The 27,897-nt window shown below is 38.3% G+C and overlaps 1 protein-coding gene across 1 annotated transcript; it reads left to right on the top strand.

Moving 5' to 3' along the window:
* Window positions 1-23,952: 23,952 nt before the first annotated feature.
* On the top strand, window positions 23,953-26,867 carry LOC114313310 (WAT1-related protein At5g07050). Its single transcript, XM_028259695.2, has 7 exons — window positions 23,953-24,407; window positions 24,517-24,579; window positions 24,717-24,833; window positions 25,103-25,358; window positions 25,470-25,628; window positions 25,722-25,873; window positions 26,340-26,867. Exons 1-7 carry the CDS (start codon window positions 24,205-24,207, stop codon window positions 26,602-26,604), a joined length of 1,215 nt encoding a protein of 404 aa, XP_028115496.2. The 5' UTR covers window positions 23,953-24,204; the 3' UTR covers window positions 26,605-26,867.
* The last annotated feature ends 1,030 nt before the right edge of the window (window positions 26,868-27,897 follow it).

Consider the following 27,897-nt stretch of genomic DNA (forward strand, 5'->3'; position numbering starts at 1 on the left):
TGACTCCAACAAAACAGGACTGACTCGATACACCAAGACAGACCCAAAACAAAAGGACTGACTCTATACAAAACAACAAGACTGACTCAATACCCAACTTAGAAAGCACAAAAACTGGTGTTTGCATATTGCTCAGAACAGTGTGTGCCATTCCCACGTCTGGAGTTAATCGAGCGCCACCCGCAGCTGGTTCATCCCCTGATCACATCACATTATCCCCCAAGTTCACCGATCCAGTGCTAATAGACCTTGCTGAGCTCGGCGGGAGGATGACCCCGTTGTCAAACAGATCCTGTACTTCGTGGCGAAGACGAAAGCAGTTGTCGGTAGTATGGCCGGTTTGCTGATGGTACGCGCAGTACTAGGTAGCATCATGTGTAGCCGGAAGAGGGTTCGGGAGAGGCCGAGGCTCAAGGGGTTTGAGATGGCCTTGTCCAATAAGGATTTGGAGAGCTTTGGGCAAAGGCATATAGAGGGCATGGAAGACCCTCCGACCTCGGGGTTAGTACTTCAAGGTTTGTGGATTTTTGCTGGGCGCACCAGCAGAGGGATTAGCAGGTGCTGGCCTGGTTTGCTGATCTCTTCCGAGTGCAGGATTATAGCTGAAAGGAACGTTTCTGATACAACGACCCTTCTCCCGGCTTGTCCCTTGATTCAAACTGCCCCCAACTTAAGTGGCGAAAATGTCGTCCACAGTTTTTGCAACAACTGCGAGCACTTGCTCTTTGTTCAGTCCCTCGGCTTTCAAAGCCTCAACAGCCAATAGAAGATGTTCATGGAGATCCATGTCCGCCCCTATCTTGTTCTTTCCACTCGCCTCCACTTTGCTAAGGGATTGGCATTCCTCAAATACAGCCCGTTCCAAGATTGGGGAGCCTTTTGACATGAACTCCCTAGTATGTGATGTGGTTGATGATGGAGCCGATGTCCCGGAGGCCAAATCTGTCACAGTTCTCTGAAGATTTTCGATCATTCTCTTCAGCTCAGAAGTAGTGGGCTCACGGGTTTGAGATGATTGGGGTCCGGGTGCATCCATCATGCATAAGTCCATGCTTTCTGGAATGAACACCTCAGGCTTGGGTAGATGGGCTGGGGTGATGTATATGACGGGGTCGAAGGTGGATGGTAGTGTATGAATGAGGTTGAGATGGGGAGGTGACGAATCAGTACTAACCTGAGGTCCTTTTGGTGGAGCTAAGGTCTCTTCGTCAATAAGATCTTGAATCTTATGACGGAGGCAGATGCAACGGTTCGTATCATGACCATGTTGTTGATGATAGGCATAGTATTTAGTTGGGTCATATCTTGGTGGAAGAGGATTTGGAAGGGGTTGGGGTTCTAGGAGTTCTAGGTGCCCTTCTTCTTGCAGCTTTTTCAAAGTTTAGGAGAGACTTATGTAAAGAGGATGGAATTTTCGGGCTTGGGGCCGAGTTGAAGTGGTTGGTTTTTGGTCATTGAGGGAAGTGGTGATAGTGTCTACTTCTGAGCATTTCGCAGCTGTGCTACCATCAGTAGTAGCATTGGAACTGCGAGCAACATTCCTCTTCGAAGGCTCATTATCTTCTGCAAAGATCCCTTGTCTGATGGCATCCTCGATTTGAACCCCCATTTCATGAAGGGCTGGAAAGGTAAACCGAGGTAGAATGACCATCTTTTGCAGCAACTTGCCATGCAGATTCCAAACAATCATCCTGATCTGATCTTTGTCGGAAGGCCTTGTAGTCATCATTGAGGCCTTTGCTCTCCATCTTGTCACGAACTCTGAGAAACCCTTATTTGGCTCTTGGCGGGTGACTTCGAGATCACGAGTCGTGACCTCGATCTGTGTGTTGTAGGAGTATTGAGCAATAAAGGCCTCAGCCAGCCCTTCCCAGTTCTGTTTCACAGAGTTCTCCAATTTTGCATACCAGATTGTGGCTATCCCAGACAGGGTTCTGCCGAATAGTGACAATTTATGGGCTGTGGTCAAACCCATTGGCCTCAAGATATCAGAAAACAGTTGGAGGTGCACCATTGGGTCTTCAGAGCCATCAAATCGATCGATATGCGGCATTTTAAACTGCTCCGGCAAGGTCACCACTGAGTCGGTATAACCATCCTCTATATCAGAAATAGGGCGGGCCCCCTGAGACTTTTTGAACAATTTCTCAAGCTTGCTCACTTTCAATGCTGTGGGGTCTGTCTCGAACTCAAAGGGGGAGTCTGGCAGGTTGGTGGGTGTTTTAGACAGCTGGGGTAGCACCGGGGGCGAAGCTGGCCCGCCTGGAATGTCCGCATCGTCCTGGACGTGGGTTGCCTCCCCAAGTATGGGAACTCTTGGTGGGGGAGGAGCCTGGTGTGAAGTAGATACTCGAGTTTGCTACTCTAACCTGGCAATTGTCTCTGCCTGTTGGGCTATGACCACGGCCTGTTGCTTGGTGAATTCCGCTTGACGGACAGCATCTTGCTGCATGGCTTTCATACTATCCTGGAGTTGGCGCACCATCTCTTCCAGACCCGACATATTGTCCTGATCTAACTGAGCAACTGGTATACCTGTGTCTCCAATAGGCTCAGAAATCTCAACCTGGCTGTTCAAAGAACACTGAGCTGGTAGCTGCTGTACTGGTGGTCTGTGCCGGACCGACCTTTTCACCCTGTCTCTGGTAAAGGAACACTGATTGCCTTTGAATTGAATCTCTGACCCGACAAAGTCTATTAACACAAGTTCGGTGTACCCGGGGGATATTGGAGCCCTCTAAAGCTATGGTTCCCAAACTACCTAGTAAAAGAGAAAACATGCAGCATCTCAGCCCGATTTCACGATAACCCATATGAATAGAGTTGAATGACTGTGCCTCCTACAGAATTCTGCCCAAAATTCTGCCCGTAAACTGATACCCTCACGTGAACTGAATCCCAAAGTACTCAACTGGTGCCCGCAGGCCTGATGCCCAAACTACTAAACTGGTGCCCGCAGGCCTGATGTCCAAACTTGTAGACTGATACATGTATTCCTATAGAGACGCACTCTAAAAGCACATAGCAGACAAGTGAGAGCCAAAACACCCCTATGTTGGGGTAGGGTTTCCCTGTCCTATTTTGTCAGGAGCTAGGGTTTCACTACGCACGCAGCGATTTCAAACAACCTATAAACGGGTAAGCAACCTGTCCTAGTTTGGAATGGTCACTATGGATCCGAATATGCACTAGGTAGAATGGTCAAAAAGGGTGCCCCGGTAAAACCGGAGTTTGTGTTCCCATACTGGCAGAGCCCATAACCGGTCAGCCTTATGGTCATGCCTTGACAAGACAAGCCTCCAGCAAACCATTCAGGAATAGCAGATGGCAAACACGGTGTCCTAGGCGCACCAATGCAAATGCAATGCAAAGAAACACACAAGTGTAGTCAAAAACAGATATCATGAGTTTGAGTCAAGTTCTCTAAATCCCCAGCAGAGTCGCCAAAAACTGTAGACGTCCCCGAACGCCCCGGGAGGATGAGTCCCGTTCTGTTCATTTGGGGTCACTACAGCTCGGACTCTCAAATTGTCACGGTTCTAAATCTGAACCAAAGAGTCCAAATCCGGCAAATCGTTTTGAGAAAACATCTTTTGAAAGAAGTGCCAGACATAGACTGCTTTGCCAGATACAGAGTCGCCACCTAAATGTTTTATTTTGGGAAAATTTAGGAAACCCTGACTCGTTTGCCTAAGGCCACGTGTCCGTCATCGCCAAAGTTACCTCGGCTCGGGAACTTGGGTACGATTGGGGAAGGTCACTTCGTGAGCACCCCCGCTCGCCCGATCAAAGATCGGCCTCTACTAACCATGATATCTATTTTTGAAAACATTATGCGTTCTTATTTCAGTTATTAGCCTAGATTTACTATGTGATGCGCACAGCATACAAGTATAGACTGGATCGCCTGAATTGGAACAAAACGTTTCATGTTTGTTTATTTTGAAAATGGTTTGATGGTGCTACTCACAAGTAGGCTAAGACGTGGATTTGCCACCCTCGGGTGGGCTTAGAAAAACATGATTTTGCCACTATCTAGTGGGCTTAAAAAAAAAAAAAAACTCACAGTCAACGAATTGTTCCAATCCAAATAACCCAACCTTCATCCACAAGCATTCAGGCAGATATATGACATAAGCAATTAGCCTCATGGTAAGCATGCTATCATGGCAGTCACTCACACGCATGCAAGGATGCTAAAGCATAAAACTTACCGAGTACTCCAAGCCAAAACAGAAGCTAATTAGAAATCCATGCATGATCCTAATTATACAGAAATGCCTAATGCAACACATGCAAAATGCAACTATAGCAGGCTCGGCTATTCTAAACATGGCATATGAAATGCTACAGGTAACATGTATTCAACTTGGAATTGAAAACACAATGCAGTTAGTATGATGCGCCGAGCTTGGTGCATGCAAAACAGATGAATGAATGCAAACATGCTATCATACTGTATGCTAATCAAAACATGCCCTAATCTAACCATCAGAAGCGGGTAAATAAAAGGGAGAAAGACGTGGGGTTGGAAGACATACATCACACACACGCACACTTATTACAACATTGCCCTCACGCAGAGGGTCCGAATAAATAATATACAGTCCCAAATAATTACAGTCCAAATATATACAAAACCCTAATTAATTAACAAATTAAATTAGGAAAGCAATAAATTGGCATGCAAGCCAGGGACTGCCTCAAATCTGCTCCGGATGATGAATGATGCATACTCAGGTTGCCTTGTGCGGAGAATCCCTCGCAATGCCCCGGTTTGCCTCTGTTTGCAATTGTTCTTGGAATGCGTGCCAAGCTCCGGAAGGCTGACGATTTCTGATGTACTGCAACAGAGAGCAACAAAGGGGCATGGCAAAGTATTTTCACATATGTATTCATGACTACTCTTCGGGGAGTGTAGTCCTCGATCCTCGTGCCACCAATCACGCATATCGATGCATGATGACCGAGGAGTCGAATTGCATGACTCAATATGAAATGAATGCACATATAAACACAACAAGACCTAAACTCCATCATGGATAATCCAGAGTGTCGGTGACTAGGAATAGAGACACGTTCCGTCACTCGAAGTACGAAACGTCCCTCGTTTCCCGTGCTCGGGCTAACTCCTATCCCAAACACAATGCAATATGCATGACATGCATGAATGCAACTAATATACAACCTAGCATGCACAATGCTATGAAATGGCATACACGATGCACAAGGTAATATGGCATACACAATGCTCTAACATACAAACCTAGCATACGCAATGCTATGAAATGAAATGGCATACACAATGCATAATGGACTTACACCAACATGAATGGACCTCAGCCACACTCACATTAGTGGCCATAAGATGAAAAATGAGACACTCGAAATGCGTGCACACATGCACGCAAACCGAGGACCGATCCTAAGGCACAAATGCCACTCTAACAAGACATGGCAAGGCACGAAATATGGCATACAAACATGCAAGTTTCAGCACTGAAATGTGATGCAAAATGATCCCAAAACATGGAAACATGGCACCCGATGCATGGAATGGCCCCGAAGCACAAAGCTAAGCATACGCATTGGCCTATAGCTATACAAAACATGCATTATTTGATCATGAAGCATGAAAACAGATGCAAGACAGTCCCAAAAAAAGCATATTTTCAGTTCATAACAAGTCCCAAAAATGAATGCAAATAGGGCTAATCTATCATGCAAAAAGAGGCCCTAAAAGAGAGGTTAAACATAAAGAGAAAAAAGGGAGCCTCAAACAGCAAAGGACCCTTGATCAAACATGAAGAGAGGGTCAAAATATGACTCTTTACAGTTCGGGTCGGAGCCCAAAAATACAAGCACAAGGAGCTAAAAAAACATGCAAACAAAGGGGCCAAAAGAGGGATAAAGAGGCAAGTGATAGAGAGAAGTCCCAAACAGTGAAGATCCCTTCAACAAAGTTGAAGAGAGGCTCAAAATAAGGCAACTCACAATTTATAGCAAAGCTCGAAACAGTTTACAAATAGGCCTAAAATACTATGCAAGAAAGAGGCCTAAAAGAGGCTTTTAATACAAAGTGTAAAAAAGAAGCCTCAGACAGGGAGAAACCCTTAATCAAACATGAAATAGAGCTTAAAATAAGACTATTTTTAGTTAGGGTTGGAGCCCAAATATGCGAGCACAAGGGGCTAGAATATAGATCAAAATAAAGCAAGAAAAGAGGAAAAGAAAACTTACCCTTGAAGAACCAATCTTTGACAGCCTTTGGACCAAGTTTGGGGACTCTTAAGCTCTGAAAATGTCCTTCAAGCTGCTGGAATGGAGTGAGGAGGAGGGGTGCTATGGGTTGTAGAGTAAAGGGTGTAGGAATGGTCCAAGAACAAAAGGGTTTTGATGTTTGGAATAGAAGGGAAGAGGGATTGAATGCAAGAGGCTTAGAACCAATTTTTGTAACCTCTTAAAACACAGCTGGGGGTGCTGGTTATATAGGAAAAGGAGTGGAGGAAAAGGGGGGGAAATGAAATTCAAATTTCCTCCAAAAAATAGGCCTAAAAGAGAGATAAAGAGGCAAGTGGTAGCTGCCGGCCTCAAACTGAAGAGAGCCCTTCAACAAAGTTGAAGAAGGGCTCAAAACAAAACATTTTACAGTTTACATCAAGCCACGAAACAGCCCAAAAATAAGCCTAGAATACTATGCAAAAAAAGGCCTAAAAGAGAGTTAAAGAGGCAAGTGGTAGCTTCTGGCCTCAAATCGAAGAGAGCCCTTCAACAAAGTTGAAGAGGGGCTCAAAACAAGACATTTTACAGTTTACATCAAGCCACGAAACAGCTCACAAATAAGCCTAAAATACCATGCAAAAATAGGTCTAAAAGAGAGTTAAAGAGGCAAGTGATAGTAGGAGACCTCAAACAGCAAAAGGTCCTTAATCAAACATGAAAATGACCTCAAAATATTTACAGTTTGGGTCGGAGCCTAAAAAATGCTTTCAAGTAAGGCTTAGATATAGAGCAAGATAGGAACAAAAAAGAGGGAAAAGAAGCTTACCTTTGAAGACCAATGGACCAGCAGCTCTTGGTCTGAGAAATGGTGCTCCTAAGCTCTGAAAAATAGCTCCAAGTTGTTGGAATGGATGGTGGTGGGGTGTATACAAAAAATCGGGGCAAACAGAGGTGGTTAAGCGGTCCCGAACCGAGGCACACGGCCGTCGGCTCCGAAAAATCAGAAACCGGGCTCCAAACCGGCCTACGACCACGAAACGCAGCCTACAGCCACTGAGAGATGATCTATGAGACCTCTCCCTCCCTTCGGGAAGAGAAAACAGAGAAAACGGAGCCTGGTTCGCAAACCGAGGCAAGGCACGAAAAAGTCCGGAAGTCCGGAGGCAAGGCTTGCAGCCGGGACTGTGAAACTTCTGAACGAGCGCAATATGCAATATCACCGAGCGTTCAATCAGTGACGTCTGAGTCTTAAGGTCGGTCAAAAATGGGGTGTCTACAATATGGTGTTTTCTTTTGGATGGCTCACTCTATGTCAAAGAAAAATCTTGTCTTTGTTTGCATTCTTTCCCTACCCTTTTTGATACTCTGCTCCCTTTACTTTGAGTTCCTTGTTGTCCCGCCATAACCCATTTGTTTTTTGCACTGCCACTTTTGCAACCACTATGCAATCAAATCTTACAAACCCAAATCTTGAGCTTGTGACCTTCCTTCTTTTTGTGAGAAAGAAAGTAGGTTAAAAACTGGGAAGTAACTTTTAACACACTTCCCAAAATACCTTGTTGGAAGGAGAGATTACCTAACCTACCTTAATAACTAGTCCCATGCAGTCTAGCTTGTTGGCACTCTAAATCGTAATTCGACTGAGTAAAATGCTTAACAACCACAATATAAGAGTACGCTAGAAATGCTGATTGCTATGTATTTGCCTTTTTTTTTCATTCACTGAACAAGTGCAACAATATGTAAGACCTACCATGGAATCTAGTAAAAAGTGAAAAATAGTTAAATATTTAATAGGAAAATTCTTTGGTGTGCAATTCACAATGTATACTATCATATCACAAAATTATATAAGTTTTAATGAATTTATACAAGTAATCTTACAAAAATACATAAATTGAATGTAAATTCACGTAAATTTTAAGTTTTCAAAAACTTAGACAAATTTGTGTTAAACTTTCGCATTTTTGTGAGATCACTTATGTAAATTCGTGAAAACGTACATATTTTTGTGGTAGGATTACATATGGTGTGCATTGCACACTGGAATATTTTCCATATTAATATCATCATTATTGCTAAAAAGTTTGGAAAAAAAACATTCAAAATGTTTCCAAATATATATATATATATAAACCTGATCCATTCTACACATATTATACTTAGTATTTGATAACTTTCTGAACTACTTTGAGCTCCCTAACATTTTTCCTAATATGACTTTATATTGTATTAATTTGGAGTTTTACAAGGAAGGGTTTAATTAACCTCATTTTTAGGATGAATAATGGGTTTAAAGGGCTATAAAGATGAATGGTTCACTTATAGGCCTAAAATGAATTCACAATAAGCCAAATTAGATCTCTCTAAGTTGAGCACGGACTAGAGAGAAATTCCTTCCTAATAAAAATAGATTGGCCCAAATTGAAATCATGATAAGCCAAATTAGATCTGTCTTACTAATCACATGTCCCAAAAACATCACATTATCAAGCCAAAATTCACATTTTGTTAGTTTTGCATACAGTTTCTGTTTTCTTAAGGTTTGTAAGGCAATTCTCAAATGACGTTCATGTTCTTCCTTACTCTTGGAAAAGATCAAAATGTCATCTATACAAACAACCACAAATTCATCGAGGAATGGTTTGAAAATTCTATTCATGAGGTCCATAAATGCAGCAGGCGCATTAGTAACTCCGAAAGGCATAACAAGAAATTCATAATGTCCGTACCTCGTTCGGAAGGCGGTCTTTTCAATGTCCTCTGTTTTGACTTTCAACTGGCGATATCTGGATCTAAGGTCAATTTTGGAGAAAACCTGAGCACCTTGCAATTGGTCAAATAAATCATCAATACGAGGCAATGAGTACTTGTTTTTCACTATTACCTTGTTCAATTCACGGTAGTCAATGTAGAGTCTTAATGAGCCGTCTTTCTTTTTCACAAATAAAACTAGTGCGCCCCACGGTAAAGTACTAGGCCTGATGAACTTCTTATCCAACAATTCTTGCAGCTGTATTTTCAATTCCTTCAATTCAGTAGGTGTCATTCTGTACGGAGCATTAGAAATTGGCTGTGTACCCGGTAACACTTCAATAGTGAACTCAATCTCCCTATCAATCAAATCCCTTGTCAAGTCATCTAGAAAAACATCTAGGAATTCTCTGACTATAGGAATACTGTCCACATTAGCTTTAGTATCAGCAGGTGCAGTCAATATGCAACATAAATACCCTTTACATCCCTTTTTAATCAATTTGAATGCTTTCATGGATGAAACCAGATATGGGGGAGGTACTACACCAACTCCGTTAAACACAAATTTAGGTAAACTAGGTGCACGAATACTATAGAAACATAGGCAGACTAACCCTGATAAGAATACTTTTGTTTTTGAGATTTTATATTGACTCAACATAGGCAGACTAACCCTATTTTGATTAAAAATTTGGCACTCTATTATAGAAACATCCATTGTTTTTATTTATATGTGAAATCAAATGTCAAAATTAAATTTTAAAATATATTTCAAAAAATAATTTTGTTGTTTTCTTAAAAATCCAAATATATATATATATATATATATATAAGGCCCCGTTTAGGGACATACTATTTTAGTTTAAAACTCGAAAAGTCACTACAAGTTAGCACATTATTCTCTTTATTTTTTTACACGTCTTTTTTGTGCAAAGTCAAAAAAAAAAAAAAAAAAAAAAAAAATCAATTCCCAAACCATCCCTTAATTATTATGGCCCAAGCTTATCTCCAATCCTTAATTATTATGGCCCAAGCTTCTCTCCAGTCTAAGGACTGGAGCATGTTGTTCGGTTTCGTGGGCCACCACAGAATCCATATTGATGATCCAATCGAATTGTTAAATATTTAGGACTTGTTGATTATTTCATTCTTACAAAAAAATCACGTTGATCAGATATCAATAGATAATTGATCAGATCAAATTTGTGTAAACGATAACTATGATTTTAAAAATAAACTAATTCAAACACAAACCTTAAGTTGTTGGTCCAGTGGGCACAACTTAAGACTTGGGGTTGTGATGTAGGACAAGATTTTAACAATTTTTTAACAATTTTTGTATTTTTAGTTTTAATATTTTTAATATATTATTTTATTAGGATTCTTGTAATTTAGTATAAATATTTTAGAATTATTAGGTTTCTTAATTTTATTATTTTAGAATTAGATTTTGACTAGGATTTTAAATAGTTTAGAATTTTAGTTTCTTATTCTCTTAGGTTTCCTAGTTTGTGTTGATTTAAGTTCCCAGTTTATTTTAGAATTACTTTTCCTACAAGTATTAGGTTTAGTTTATTATAAATAGCTATGTAAGCCTCATGGCAAAGGCAATTTTTTTTACAACTTTTATTCATTCATTCAATAATATTTCTCTTCCTTATGGATTCAAGGTTCTATTTTTCTTGTGGATTCAAGAGCCCCTTTCGTCTACTAGAACGATATCTAGTCCCCGTGTATTTCGCTGCGTCAAGTGGTATCAGAGCAAGGTTTTGCCTGGCTCGATGTCATTTATCGAAAGAGGAAGCACAAGCTCTATTGATGATGATTGTAGAGAAAGATCTAATAGGATTCGAGTCAAGGGACTTGCCCAAGGCCAACCTATTAGTCACAACATTAATAGGAACCGCATTATGGGTATTGCCCAAGGCCAGCCTATTAATCACAATGTCTTGAGACGATCTTTTTGTTATCAATATGATAGTGATGACGAATCTGAAGATGAGTTATTTGAGGATTATGGTGAATACCACTCGGTAAGGCGACAACAAAGATTCAGTGATATGTTCAATAACAATAATTGCATCAATCATGACTTTTCAGATTATCAAGTACCACCTGAAATTCCCTATTTTAATGCTTCTTGTCATGTCGAGGATTTTATTTATTGGTTTCGCAAAGTTGACAAATTCCTTGAGTGTATGGAAATCTCCAAAGAAAAGCAAGCCAAATTTGTCACACGTAAGTTACAAGGTTATGTTTCTACATGGTGGAAGCAATTGCAATATGATCGAAGGTGACAATACAAACAATCTATTAGAACGTGGCATAAGATGAAGAAATTGATGAGTTCTAGATTCCTTTAAACAAATCACGGGCAAATATTGTATCTACAATATCAAAGAAAGCTTGAATCAAAACAATTGTTCCAAGGTAATTTTGATTCACAATATTCTTCGCAATTCAATAATTATTATGGAATTGTGGATACAGATTATTCAAGAAACATGACTATGGCTCTGCCTAGTTTGGGTCAATCAAGGCTTGTAGGTCAACAAATTTGTCACGCTCAACCTCACATTAAAGAAGAAAAGATTTTGAGTATCACAATATTTCAAAATTTTGAAGACCCAAACAAACATTCAATTGAAGTAGATAATCAAGTTGATTGCAACAATGGTGAGAATATTGAAATTGATAAAAGAGAGGTCACTGAAATTACTTTGATCAAGAAGTTTGAAGAAGACAATGAAGAGGTAAAGCAAGAGGAAAACGTTGAAGTTAGCCAAGAGCTTCTAATGACGGAACTATCATCTCTTGATTATTATGATGGTTATGAGATCGTAAAAGAAGAAGATCTAGTTGAACTCAATGAAAAAGAAAAAATAAAAGATGAGGTAATAAAGTTGACATGTGCACCAGAGAAGTTGATTGAGGATGCAATTGATGTTCGAAAGATGATAATTGAATGCCCAACTGAATCTAAGATAGAGCAAAGTCTAGAGAGTATCCAACATCAACATAAAATACCCTTCGTTGATTTTCTTGGTGTTGAGAAATTTAAATTGATTTTCAATGCTTGTCTAATTAATCTTGTCAACCAGTTGAAACATATAGAGAAGAACTTTCAGAAAGAAAACTTTTCTATATACAACATTCGGAAGAGGGGCAAGCAACTGAAACATTCAAAATATTTTTTATTTGGGATGGAAGATGGCAGATCTCTAATATGAACTCGATGACGAGTTCTTTCAAAGAAGAAGAGTCTGATGTAAGACAAGATTTTAACAATTTTTGTATTTTTAGTTTTAATATTTTTAATATATTATTTTATTAAGATTCTTGTAATTTAGTATAAATATTTTAGAATTATTAGGTTTCTTAATTTTATTATTTTAGAATTATATTTTGATTAGGATTTTAAATAGTTTAGAATTTTAGTTTCCTATTCTCTTAAATTTCCTAGTTTGTGTTGATTTAAGTTCCTAATTTATTTTAGAATTACTTTTCCTACAAGTATTATGTTTAGTTTATTATAAATGGCTATGTAAGCCTCATGGCAAAGACAGCTTTTTTTTACAACTTTTATTCATTCATTCAATAATATTTCTCTTCCTTGTGGATTCAATGTTCTATTTTTCTCGTGGATTCGAGAGCTCCTTTCGTCTACTAGAACGATATCTAGTCCCCGTGTATTCTCCTGCGTCAGGTTGTTCTCTCTTCTAGTCTCATGTTCAATACTCACTAGTTGCAATAAATTTTTTGGAACTAGTCCATACAAGGCATTTGCGCTAACTTTAAATGGGGCCCTACAAGTAGACGGTGGGATTGATCTCTTAAAATTAATCAAGGTTTGAATAAGCCGATCCGAACAAAGTGTTCTAAAAAAAAAAAGAGGGTAAAATCCGTCTTACCTCCCTGTGGTATGATTTGATAGCATTTTACCCCCTTATCTTTTAAAAATAGTTACATTCCCCTTGTGCGATTTTGGACTAAAATGCAATAATTAACACCGTTAATTATAGATGTAAAATGACTATAATGCCCTCAAACACTATATTTTTTTGTTATTTTCTTTCTATCTCATCTCTCATAGACATAATTTATAATGTCTAGTATTAATTCAATTAAATCACAATTAATTATAAATTTTTAATTATTTATTGTAATTCTTAAATTTTTATTGCAATTTTAATTTAATTATATTATAAATCACAATTAATCCTAAATATTAAACTATTTGATGTAATTACTAACTTTTTAATCTAATTTTAATTTAATTATATTTTATATTATAATTAATCCTAAATTCTTAATTATTTATTATAATTTCTAACATGTTAATCTAATTTTAATTTAATTACATTTTAGATCAATTCTTAATTATTGTTTATTCATATTTTATCTGATTATATTTCAAAACAATTCTTAATTATATTTTAGATCAATTGATAATTATATTTGATTTTATTTTAATCAATATATTAATCTGATTTTAGGTTTGAAAAAAATGGAGATAAAATTTTCCTTTTGTATTAATCTTATTCTAATTTTTTATAAATTTAAATTCATTCTCAAAATTGGTGTGTGTATTACACCAAAAACTAACAGTAATATTTTAGTCCAAAATCAAATAAAAATTTTCAACTATATTTAAATGATAAAAAAAATAAAGTACTCTAGTCCCAAACTACATGAAGTTGGATGAATTTAACCTTAAAAAAGATGTGTCACCACTGAGGCTGGCTATGTGAGAAGATCACGGTGAAGAGACCTGAAAACCAGTCATGTCGGTACATAGCTTTTGAAAGAGACTCCAGTGTACAATACACACATTTCCACGACCGATTCTCTTCAAAAGAATCTGCAAAGCCCAATGGGGTTAGTGATCTCTCAAATCAATTGAACTTTTTCACCACCATTTGTGGAAATTCCTCTCCTCCTGCAATGCACATTCTTCGTTTGTGTAATATGCCAAACTGACTAGACTACTAGACTAGACATTCACATTCAATATGTGCTTTGTATTGTGTTACAGTTTAATTAGTTTTAGATTGGGGAGATTGGGGGTGGGGTTAAATGAAAACCATTTATTTATTTATTACTATTTTTTGATAATCAGATGTACAGATCAATTTATATGTATTTCGATTAATTTTGATTGAAAAACTTAAAGTAACTTTAAGATTTACGAGGTTTGACCTTTATAAAATTCGATTATATAACTTTTTAAGTAGTAAATCTTTTGATTGCCTCCACTCTTACTAAGCAAAACTCATTGGGATTAAAAACCATTTATGGCCAACCAAATTAAGAAATAGAATGCTAGTAGTGCATTGCATGGTGTTTATGCATTACAAAATATGCAAATTAATGTGTCACCATTGTGCTCACATTCACACCACATCCAAAAACAAAACAAAACAAATAAAGTTTAGTATTTTAATTTCTGCCAATTTGATTATGAAGTCATCTAGCTTGTGTTTAAATGATTCCTGCGTTATTTTTGTCACAACTTTGTTCAAATTGGAATAGGAATACTTCTCATTTTGTTTTAAATTTTGGATAAAATGGATTTTGAGGGATCATTTATACATAAATTAAATAGGTTGGGGGGACTAAATTGATGCAATTGAAACATTAAATAAAAAAAATGACCCGAAAGACATACAAACAACATATTAATAAAATACAAGAAAGTTCATTTACTCGTTATTTCCTGAAGTGTCAACAACCAAGTCATTAAAAAACTAAAGTTGTTAAAGAGATAGATGACTTCACTATCTGTATTCTCAATACACCCCATCATGCGTGACCATACTTTTCTTCAAAGTCAAGCCAAAATTGTGCACGTATTTTAATTGTTGAGTAGGCTATAAAGTTCAAACAGTGGATCTCTTGTTAATAATGATATTATGTTCAATTTGTGTATTGATGATATTTCTCATGTTTCAGTTTACTCATAATCATTTGATCATACTTCAAAATAACTATACTAGGAAATTTTTACATAATTATAAAATTGTGAACAAATTAAAACATAAAAACAGATAGTTTTTAACAATGAGAATCCCACTAATGCTATAAAGACAAGCAAGGAAATAGAAAGCCAAGGGGTTGGTTGTATGGATGCGAGTAGCAGTAGTAGGGGTATTTTGTACTTTTTGAATCTCTCTCGATGCATGTCATCTGCCTGTACCTTTAATTTCATGCTGTTAATGAAATTTTTCTTTACTGATCAAAAAAAAAAAAAAAAAAAGAAAATAGAAAGCCACGCAGAGTAGCAAACTTCAAGTGTGCATCAAATTAAATGATTTCAAATCCTTGAAATCGAAAGATCTTTTATGCAATAATTTTGAGTCATTACCAATCAAGCAACTAAAGCAAACACTTTGATCATTTAAGTTAATAAATGAGGACAAAACGTGGCAAATCAATATTATTAGTATTTGGACAAATGAAAAAAGATGTCAGTTTTTTTTTTTTTTTTCTTTTAAATATCTTCTCTTATTTTTTTATTTTTTATTTATTTATTTTTGTGCTTAAAACCCAATGAAAGATGTAATTTGTGGTGGAAGGAATCTTGATCTGACAATCTAAAAATCACGAAAGAAGGGCCCCTTAGAGTATAAATTGCAGTTCGGCAGAATCTTCAACTAGCATCGATACCAAACTTGGATAAATCAAGCATATATAAAGAGCATATATATCAATACTAACATATATAAAGCAAACATGTCACATAATTTTTTTTTTTTTTTGTGTTTTTTATTGATAAATTTCATTTAAAGGTGTTCTAACCCAATAAATCCACCACGTAGGATGAATAGCACATTCATTGTTTTAATTCCTAAAAATGATAGCCCCTCTTGTTTGGCTGAGTATAGGCCTATTAGTCTGATTGGTGCCATGTATAAAATACTAGCAAAGGTGCTATCAAATAGGATGAAGCAGGTAATGCTCAAGATGGTTAATGAAATTGTTGATGGATGGAAAAGATCCAATAAGAAAGGTGTATTGAATACTACATGCTTGTATACATGTAGATGAATAATGAAAATAAGAAGGGAAAAAATATTTAAAATCAAAGTGAGAGAATGTGATGTATGGAATCAAAAGGGTTGAAATTCGTTGCAATATTATCACCAAAGTGGAAGTTGGTATTGCGATGCGTAATCAGCTTCCAACGCAACGCAACTGCTTGGTGCAATGGAATCTATGCTATCCACAATGCATATCTCACTCAAAACTCTCCCTCCTCCCTCCTTATAACAATAATAATAATAATAATAATACATTCCTAATATCCTATAGGGCTTCTTCACATGAAACACATTGTTCTTTTGGGAATCAAATTTGTTTACTGGAATATTTTATGTAAGAATAAGTGTTGTGGCACACCCTAAACTATACTCTTCTAAGGTGTGAATTTTTGACTCAATTTCACACCATATTGGTTTAGTTTGGTTTACTTTTCGCCGATCTAAAATCTAATAATCACAAAATAAACTTTAAAAGTACTATTTTTTCTATTTTACAATAATATATAAGTTATTTTTGCTCCAAATAAGCGATAAGAGCAAATTGTACACAAACATCGTGGCAAATTTTTTCAAACTAAAAATATTATAAGCAGCTTTATAAGTTGCATCCAACAGGATATATTGTAAGCTTTCAACATGATTTTGTTGGTTTTTATTGAAAAAATATTAGGTGGTCGTACAGTATCATATAGTATTACTTATGTGATTCTCTCAAAAATTGAAAAATCACAAGATACATTAGATATGTTATTTTTTATTTCTCAACTACTTAATAAAAGTAAGCCAATATTATTTCATCCATAGCAAATTTTACTGCATAATTGGTTAGGAGTACCATGTAAATATTGTGACACATATTTCACATCTACTAAATAATTACTCGTTTCTAACATGGTGTAAAATCTAATAAAATTTAATAACTTAACAAATTTAAGTATAGGCTGTGGTTTTGGGTGTGTTCATTGCATTATTTGAAGTGAAAAATAATTTTTATACAAAATATTGTTTCCAAATTGTAGTGCGCAGAATAGTTTATGTATTTTGTAGTTGAAAGTTTTTTTTTTTTGTTTGATCAGCCTCTTGCAGTTGAAAGTTAGTTGACAAAATCTTTATATTATGAGATTTTTCAATTAATTATTCACCAAATGATTGAAGCAGAAATAATAATCAACCACACAAACAAGAATTAGGATTCACATTGAGAAAAGCTGATGATGAAAAATTATGGATGCACCAATCCATCAGTAATAAGGTCAAATAAGACTCACAAAGCTCTAGACATACAAATTTTCGCTACTCAATTCCGAAGCAATTTTCCTATCATTATGTCTCTCAAGTACGATTTCCTAATTAGACTTCTCTCGATCTCTGTTATTCACGTCTACCATCTCAACGCCATGCAAATCAATGCACGGCGAATCACAAGGGTTCAAACAAAGTAGCGCAACATTCGATTCAACAAGTTATTGTCTTTCAATACTGTATTGAAATCATTGCACAACTCAAAAAACTAAATCAAGATAAACTCTATAATAGACGCTAACAACTGGCAAAGGACAATTTTTTCTCTTTTTGATTATGGTTTGAAGCCGGAGTCTGCTTGAATGATGCTTCATTAATTCTGCTTCATGCAGAACATGCTCAAGGCTCAACTAAGCTTAAAAATTAAATTAACAGACTCAATATTAATGTTAACATATAATATACTTACCATCACACTATAGTAGCTGTAAAGAGAGCTCACCTACTACCACACACCTTCAACCTTCAGCTTTAACAGAAGCTTTCATATTGTTTAATGTATTGTCGCATGCACTTTCAGTGCTCCATTGTCCCATTGTCTCCTTCTCCTCTCTATAAAGAGAGAGAGCTCATTCTCTTGTAATGACACAATACAATAACAGATAGTAATACACACTAATCTTTCATTCTAGTCTCTCTCTTTCCTCTCTCTCTCCTTACCAATCTTTCATGGTATCAGAGCACAGGAATACAATTCTGGGATTCTTTAATTTTGGTGCTTAGTCCCGTACACAGTGGAACTACACCAAACAGCTCGGAATCTCCTTACGATTCCAACGGCACCAAACCCGTCACCAGAAACGCCGTCACGCGCTCTCACGCGCCGCCTCTTTGCTCGGCGCGTCTCTGCTTCCGTTGCCACGCTCACACGCGCCTTCACGCGCCTTCCACTCTGCCCTTTCGTGCACCGCGCTTGCTACCGTGCACCCGCGTGCGCCATTCGTCTACCGTGAGCCGCACGCGCGCCGTTCCGCTATTGTGCACCCGCGTGCGCCGTTCCGCTATTGTGCACCCGCGTGCGCCGTTTTGCTACTATACGCCGCACGCCCTCTCTGCTACCGTGCGCCGCACGCCCTCTCTGCTAACGTGCGCCGCTGACATCATTTTCCATCCTGCTGACATCATCTCTACACAGCCCACCTTTCCTAGCTATTTTCGGCCTTCCGGACTCACTGGTACACTCTGTTTTACCTAATTTTGCTCCTACAGGTCTATTCCTATCAATTTAGCCCTACTCAACTATTATTATGGATCGTCATGATGCCTCCCATCCCATTTCCGTTATTTTGAATGGTTCCAACTATGTTTTATGGGCCCAAGCCATGTCTTCCTTCCTCAAAGGAAAGAAGCTCTGGCGAATTATCACCGGGGACATGACCCAACCGATGAAAGACACTGCTGAAACCACTGTTTCTCCTGCTACTCCTACATATGAAGATCGTCTTGAGGAATGGGACAGTAAGAATTACCAAATCATTACCTGGTTTCGAAATACTTCTGTTACGTCTATCAGTCTTCAGTTTGGTCGCTTTCAGCTTGACTCTGTCATTACCCCTGCAAAAGACATCTGGGATTTTTTGAAAGAACGATACCAGACCACTGGTCTTGCTCATCAATATCAACTTCAGAGCCAACTTCATCGGATGCGTCAAGAATCTAGTCAGTCCATCAATGACTTCCTTTCTCAAATGTACTCCGTTTGGGACCAGCTTGCTCTTTCCGAACCGACTTGGCCTCACCGAGAAGATGCTGTTTTATTTACTGCTTATCGTAATCAGCAAAGGTTGGTGCACTTTCTCATGGCTCTCACTTCATCCTTTGAGCCCGTACGTGCCTCTCTTCTTCATCGCCATCCTTTGCCCACTCTGGAACAAGCTATTTCTGAGTTGCTATCAGAGGAGACTCGTCTTGGTACTCTCCAAACTCATCATGTGGACTCTGTTCTTGCCACTCCTCCGTACCGGCCATCATTCACCCAGCGGACCACTGCCTGCCTCTACTGTCAGAATCGGGGCCTTCCTTCCACACATCTCCTGGTCAATTGCCCCGTCAGAACCTGCCGATACTGCAACAAACTTAGTCCTGGTCATCTGCAACAGGATTGTTTTCGCAATCCATCCCGCTCATCCTCCAACAGCCACTCTTCTCGCGGTGGTTCTCCTCGGGGGAGCTTTCATCGTTCCCGGAATCAGTCTCATTCTGGGAATCAGTCTCATCACACTGCTGCTGCTGCCGCTGAGGGTTTCTCCGAGTCTCCTGCTCCGTCTACCCCTCTCTTTTCTCCAACGGATGTCGAGACCATGTTCAAACACATTCTCCCCCCAACTGGTACACCTCCTCATACTGCTTTGTCTATAACTCCAGGTAACTCTTCTTGGTATTTTGACTCCGCCTGTTGTAATCATATGACCTCCAGTTCAACTATATTTTCTTCCATCTCTTCCTCTCCTCATATTCCCTCAATTCAAACTGCTGATGGTTCTCTCATGACTGTCCGTCATATTGGTACTGTTTCCACATCTTTTTATCTTTACCTCAAGTTTATCATATCCCTACTCTTACTTTAAATCTTATCTCCATTGGTCAATTATGTGAACTTGGTCTAACTGTCACCTTTTCTGCTACTCATTGTTTGGTGCAGGACCCTCAGACGAGGCAGACTATTGGGATCGGCCGTAAGCATGGACGTCTCTATGAGCTCATTCACCTTCATGTTCCTGACTCTCCTCAGATCGCTGCTCCTGCATCTGCTTCCTCATTATCTCCTTTTCATCTTTGGCATTGTCGCTTAGGGCATATTTCTATTAATCGTTTAAAGTCTTTGGTTTCTAGTGGACAATTGGGTCATGTAATTCCAGATACTTTCGATTGTATACCCTGTCAACTTGCCAAACAACCTGCTTTATCATTCAATAAAAGTACATCTGTTTCCTGTGCACCTTTTGATCTTATACATTCAGATATTTGGGGCCCTTCCCCTACTACTACTATGGGGGGATCTCGTTATTTTGTTGTTTTTATTGATGATTTTTCACGGTTTACTTAGATTTTTCTCATGAAAACTCGGTCTGAACTCAAAACCCTTTATTATCGATTTGCCCAAATGATCCACACCCAATTTTCCAAAATCATCAAACTTTTTCGCTCTGACAATGCTATGGAATATCGGGATTCAGATTTTCTTTCTTTTCTTCAGTGTCATGGTACACTGCCTCATCATTCCTGTGCTGGCACGTCCCAGCAAAATGGCCGTGCTGAACGGAAACATAGGCATATTCTTGACACTACTCGCGCTCTCCTTCTTTCTTCTTCCTGCCCTGAAAGCTTTTGGGGGGAAGCTGTCCTCACTGCTGTCTACACTATCAATTGTGCTCCTACCCCTGTCATCCATAATCAAACTCCCTTTGAACGTCTGCATGGCACTCCCCCTCCTCCCTCCCTATACTAATCTTCGGGTTTTTGGTTCTGCCTGCTTTGTTCTCCTTCAATCTCATGAACATACCAAGCTTGAACCTCGTTCTCGTCTTTGTTGCTTTCTTGGGTATGGAATTGAACATAAAGGTTTTCGCTGTTGGACCCTCTCTCTAAACGTCTTCGTATCTCCCGTCATGTCATTTTTTGGGAGCACCAAATGTTTTCCTCCCTATTCTCCTTTCACTTATCTGCACTTTCCACTAATGTACTGTTTACTAATCCTTCCATCGATCTCTTCTCTGATGATTTTGATACAGGTTCCTCCTTCATTGAGACGCCCTTGCTCACTCCTGCTCCCGACCAGACTGCTCTCCCTGAAGGTCCACCTCTCCTTGCACCACCTTCTTCTCCACCGGTTCTTCCTCCCACCAATCCTCCTACGGGTCGACCACACCGGGTAACTCAACCTCCTCTCCACCTTCGTGATTATATTGTTGGGTCTGCTGCCTTTTCTACTTATGAACCTACCTCCTATCGTGAGGCTTGTACTAATCCTCTTTGGCAGCAAGCTATGACTGATGAACTTCAAGCTTTGGACAAAACTCATACTTGGGATCTTGTTGATCTTCTTCCTGGCAAAACTGCAATTGGCTGCAAATGGGTTTACAAAATCAAGACTCATTCTGATGGCTCTATTGAACGCTACAAAGCTCGTCTTGTTGCCAAGGGTTTTAACCAGGAATATGGGATTGATTATGAGGAAACCTTCTCCCCTGTTGCTCGGCTTACCTCTGTTCGCAGTTTACTGGCTGTTGCTGCTGCTCCCCACTGGGAGCTCTTTCAAATGGATGTCAAAAATGCTTTCCTCAATGGTAATCTTCTTGAGGAGGTCTACATGCAACCTCCACCTGGGTCTACTTTTCCCCTTCATAAGGTTTGCAAACTACAGCGTGCCCTCTATGGCCTCAAGCAAGCACCCCGCGCTTGGTTTGTTAAGTTCAGTTCTACCATTCATGACTTCGGGTTCATCTCTAGCCCCTATGACTCTGCTCTTTTTATACGGACTACTCCTCATGGTACCACTCTTCTCCTTCTGTATGTGGATGATATGATTATCACTGGTAATGATACAGCTGGTATTCTCCACCTTAAACGTTTTCTCCATCGTCAGTTTGAGCTGAAGGACCTTGGTACTCTTAACTACTTTTTAGGCCTTGAAGTCTCTCATGATTCTACTGGCTCTTATTTATCTCAGGCCAAATATGCATCCAATCTTCTGGCTCGTGCTGGTCTTACCGATTGCAAAACTACATCTACTCCAGTTGATCCTCAGATTCGTCTCACTCCTCTCAATGGGGCTCTCCTCAATGATGCTACTCTTTATCGCCAGCTCGTCAGTAGTCTTGTCTATCTCACAGTGACTCGTCCTGACATTGCCTATGCTGTTCACATTGTTAGTCAGTACATGTCGGCTCCTCGCACTCCCCACTATACTGCTCTACTCCACATCCTTCGATACCTCAAAGGCACTCTGTTCCATGGCCTTCACTACTCTACTTCCTCCTCACTTGAACTGCGTGCCTTTTCTGATGCTGATTGGGCTGGGGATCCTACGGATCGACGCTCCACCACGGGATTCTGTTTCTTCTTGGGGGATTCTCTTCTTACTTGGTGTAGCAAGAAACAATCCCTCACTGCCCGTTCTAGCACCGAAGCTGAATACCGAGCTCTTGCTGATACTACTCAGGAACTTCTCTGGCTTCGCTGGCTCCTCACTGATATGGGTGTTTCCTCTTCTGGCGCTACCTCTCTTTATTGTGACCATTAGAGTGCCATTCAGATTGCTCACAATGATGTTTTTCATGATCGCACCAAGCATATTGAGATTGATTGTCATTTCATTCGACAGCATGTTACACGTGGTACTGTTCATCTTCTCCCTATTGCTTCTGCCGATCAACCTGCTGATATATTCACCAAGGCTCATCCTCCTGGGCGCTTCCGTGATATTGTTTTCAAACTCAACTTGGTCGATGCCTACCCTCCTTGAGTTTGTGGGGGCCTGTTAACATATAATATACTTACCATCACACTATAGTAGCTGTAAAGAGAGCGTAGCTGTAAAGAGAGCTCACCCACTACCACACACCTTCAACCTTCAGCTTTAACAGAAGCTTTCATATTGTTTAATGTATTGTCGCATGCACTTTCGGTGCTCCACTGTCCCATTGTCTCCTTCTCCTCTCTATAAAGAGAGAGAGCTCATTCTCTTGTAATGACACAATACAATAATAGATAGTAATACACACCAATCTTTCATTCCAGTCTCTCTCTTTCCTCTCTCTCTCCTTACCAATCTTTCAATTAAATTGAAAAGCAAATAAATCTTAAGGAATAATGAAACATTTTTCTTAACATTAAAATAAATCATTCCCACTTGTACATGTAGAGGCAAAGAACATTTCTACACAGGATGCATTATGCAAGTTACAAAGATACGTACAGTGTATTTTTTTACATCCCTAATCGAGATGCACTTGTCAACATATCAAACACAAAATCAAAATTCTTATACACATATGTTTTCATTTTTCCAGATAAGAAATGGAAAGTAGCCTACTTTATAAAGTGGGTATTGTTCCATTACGTAACCACATGAAATATTAATGAATACTTCGAACATCATAATGCAAACTTACCCAAATATAGGAATCACAGAGAAACTCAACAGAACATCGAATCTAACTCTTAATTAGTATAACATTTTGATTAATTCAATTTCGTCACTCGACAAGCCAATCTGGGCACATATCAGATTTGCACCCAAAACCATTATTTTCCCATCTCCATAAAGTTTTGCACTAAAATTTAAAAACAGTGAGTTACTATTTGATAATAGTCCGGTGGTGTGAGTGGTGGTGGGTACTACTGTTCCGATGGATGAGACGCCTTGCCATGCCGCGTCGAGGCGTGCCGGTATCGGTGGGGCCCGGTCGGAATTAGGGCTGCAATCAGCTACCACTAGTACACAATGTTGGCCCCTCACTAGCATCAGCATTTCACTAATCTTTTGTTTTGTTACCTCTCTCTCTCGCTCCTATATCAGCTACCACTACAAAGTGGAACCCATAAAACATAATTAAGCTCCAATTGATGACACGTGGAACCCGCATTGCCCGTATATGGATATATATACATACAACAAATCAGAATATTCAAATAGATGCATGGTTAGTGCAACAGTCACGTGTGAGAGTGAGATTCCCACACACTTGAAACAATTTGGATAGGGGTCTCTCCAATGGGCTATAAATAGAGCCCTCATTACAATCTTATTCCTCAGGAGAAACACAAAGCAACTTCAAGTGTTCTTCCTCTCTTCTTCTAGCTAGTTTACTCTCTCTCCTCTTCCTTCCTTCCTTCTTTCTTGAGTCCTCATAATTTTCTTTTCCAAGAAAGTGAAAGAAAAATGGAGGGGAAAGGATGTTTGGGAAGTTTTCTTCAGAGAGCCAAGCCATACATAGCCATGATCTCTCTCCAGTTCGGCTATGCCGGAATGAACATCATCACCAAAGTTTCCCTCAATCGGGGAATGAGTCATTACGTGCTCGTTGTCTATCGGCATGCCTTTGCTACTGCTGTCATCGCTCCTTTCGCTCTCGTTCTTGAGAGGTACTAGAAGAACCTCTCTTTTTTAACACTCAAAAGAGAGTCAACAATTTTATTTTTTAAGTCCTTGTGTTGGTAAAAAGAGACTGATTAATTCATGTTTTGATTATAGGAAAGTGAGGCCGAAGATTACATTTCCCATTTTTATGCAAATTTTTGTGCTGGGCCTTCTTGGGTGAGTATACTAGTTGCTTCTTAAAATTCCAAATACCATTTCTTGGAAAATCGTAGTCATCAAACATAAGAAGCGGTGAAATAAAACAAGTGATAAATAGCATTTCTCATCTTAATCTCTACTTTTCAATTTTACAGACCTGTTATTGATCAAAATTTCTACTATGCTGGACTGAAATTCACCTCGCCAACCTTCTCATGTGCCATGAGCAACATGCTTCCCGCGATGACATTTGTCATGGCTGTCATATGCAGGTATCTATCTTCACTCTCCACCACCACCTCCACTTCTCTCTTTCTATATCTATGGAGCCTAAATCGGAATTGGTGTAGTTTTGTCAGAATTTTTTTAGTGTTTTTCAAAATACACATGATATTCTTGTCTCATGTAACTGCTCTGATCAAACTCACATTAAATTTTGTAACTTCCAGTTTTGCACGCACTGCTAGTATAGATACATAGATAGGTTTTATGGTAACAAGTTATGAGTATTGATTGGATTTGGTGGTTTGTGAAAATTAAGGATGGAGAAGGTGGATATAAAGAAGGTAAGATGCCAAGCAAAGGTGGTGGGAACAATAGTGACAGTGGGAGGGGCAATGTTGATGACATTATACAAAGGTCATGTCATTGATTTGGTGTGGTCAAAGCATATGCATTCTGGTACTACTTCATCCTCTGTCCCTCAAGCCTCTGGTCCTTCTGACAAGGACTGGGTTACGGGTTCCATTCTCCTTATCATTGCTACCCTTGCCTGGGCTGCTTTCTTCATCCTTCAGGTAAACCAAAAACAAAAAAAAAAAAAACACATACTTTTAAAACTCCCTTATTAGTTTTTTTCAAAAGAAGGAAAAGAAATTTTAATTTTTTTTATTTGTATTGTATCACAGGCAATTACACTGAAAAAGTACTCAGCCCATCTCTCTCTGACAACCCTTGTGTGCTTCATGGGTACTTTACAATCCATTGCTGTCACCTTTGTAATGGAGCACAGACCTTCTGTTTGGACCATTGGTTGGGACATGAACCTCCTAGCTGCTGCCTATGCTGTAAGTCTCTGTCTCTGTCTCTGTCTCTCTCCCTCTCTCAATAATATGTCCCAAATTATATATTAATAAAATAAAATAAATCTTTGATTTCAGGGTATAGTGTCATCAAGCATTGCATACTATGTGCAAGGTCTAGTCATGAAGAAAAGAGGGCCAGTGTTCGTGACTTCCTTCAGTCCTTTGATGATGATTATTGTGGCAATCATGGGCTCTTTCATCCTTGCAGAAAAGATCTATGTGGGAGGGTAAGTAATATGTAAATAAATAAAATAAAAACACACAAAAATAAAATATATAAAAAAAAAATACTGAGTTGCTAGTCTCTATCACTTTAAAATAAATGAAACCATCAATATATTTTTAAATTATAAAAATATCACCATCACATCATGCAGTGAAGGATTGTACATAGAAATTCTTGAAAAGAGCTTTTTTTAGAATTTTCTTTGCATGATGCCATATATTGCAAAATTGTTACTGTTGCCCCAATTTTCCATCCCTATGGAAAGAAACAAAATTCCACTTTGATTCTTATGATTTTCAACAGTATTTTTCATGAAACGTTACTGTCAAATAAAACTAACATCTTAACAAGAGAAAAGAAATGGATACTAGAAAAAACATCATAATAAATTTTTTTTTTCTTATTTTCAAACTTCTCAACATTCCCTATATTTCCCTACTTATCTTTTCTCTACTTTTTTGGTTCAGTGTTCTCGGCGCTGTGCTAATTGTGATCGGACTTTACTCGGTTCTATGGGGCAAATACAAGGAGTACAAGGAGATGGAAGCCGAGGCAATCCTCGAACCAGTAAAGGGCAGTGGAGGAAATAACCAGATGACGATTGACGACATTGAAGCAAATGTTGTTGAAATTCAGATAAGTCAAGTGAACAAGAATGTTATGCCGGCGTTGGCCATTGGTACTCCAATCCCACAACCTCCCATGATAGCTATGGAAGCCCCAAAGGCCTAATAACTCAGTTGAAAGAATGAACAAAAACACAAAGGAAGGGGGAGAACTGATGAGGGTGCAAAGTGCAATGGAAGGCAGAGATGAGGGGCCTTTTTGTACTTTCAGTCTCTATGTTTTCTTTTTTCTTTTTTTTTTTTTTCTTTTTTTTCGTTTTGAATTTTTTGTTTTGAGATATAATATGATGGGACTTGTTGTCTATCAAGTAATCTAATATTCTGATGGAAAATTTGATGATAAATGAAAATGAGAAGATTATTATTGCATATGTTTTTTACTATCATGAGCATTGTCCCACTGAACAATTCTCTCTCAATTCCTTTGCATACGTTGCAAAAATTGCTGACGTCTGATGCAGGTTCCACTAAACAAGTTACTGGTTGACTTTTCCTTTTTCTTTATTTTTTATTTTTATTTTATAATTATTTTATATAGCTGGATATATAACAAAATATAATTTTATGCATCATTTCCTTAATAATAATTTAATAATTTACACACAAGAAACTAATAATTAGTATTCAAGGACACGGTTACATAAAATGGTGACAAACAATAGCACCAACAATACTAAGGCCTCGTTTGGGAAGGACCAGTTTAGCTAAAAAGTCAAAAAGTTATTAAAAAAAGTTAAAAAGCCAATAACTCATACCAAAAAGTCAAAGATTCTCTTTTCTCTATACTTTTTGCACATCTTTTGGTAAAAAGTCAAAAAGTTATTCCAAACATACTAGTTTTTTTTAGCTCATATTTTAGTCAAATAGCTAAAAAGTTACTAAATTAGTCTGTTCCCAAACGAGGCCTAAGTAACTACAAGAAAATATCAAAATTTTGAAATGTGTAGATTGTGTCAATTTATCTTCTTGAAAATTAGAATTCAATATCTGAGGAGCAACAATTCAATTTTTGTTTTTACCAGTAAAAGAAAAGAATTTTTGCTCATAAATTATGTAAACCAATAGTACATACAAAAGATCAATAAAATGGAAAGTAAAATTAGCTGAATCAAACGTATCCCAACTATGTTTGCATCACAATTCAATTAGTAGATTAATTTGTGCATTTAGGCTCATTGATTTTAATTTTTTAACCATTCAATTGTGTATGCATGGAAATGAACTTAGAAATCTAAATCGTATCTCTATCTAGTAGTAGCACTAGAGGGTAGATCTCCATAATGTTCTATAGTGATGACGGCATGATGTTTGAGGGACAACTCGAAGTGGTGCTTTTGCAAATTTACTCTTAAAGCAAGGGTGCTTTGTCGTGTCGGATGGAAAACTCACAATAAAATAA

This window comes from Camellia sinensis, chromosome 12, assembly GCF_055761805.1.
Source record: "Camellia sinensis isolate YWXY chromosome 12, ASM5576180v1, whole genome shotgun sequence".
In the NCBI taxonomy this organism is placed as follows: domain Eukaryota; kingdom Viridiplantae; phylum Streptophyta; class Magnoliopsida; order Ericales; family Theaceae; genus Camellia; species Camellia sinensis.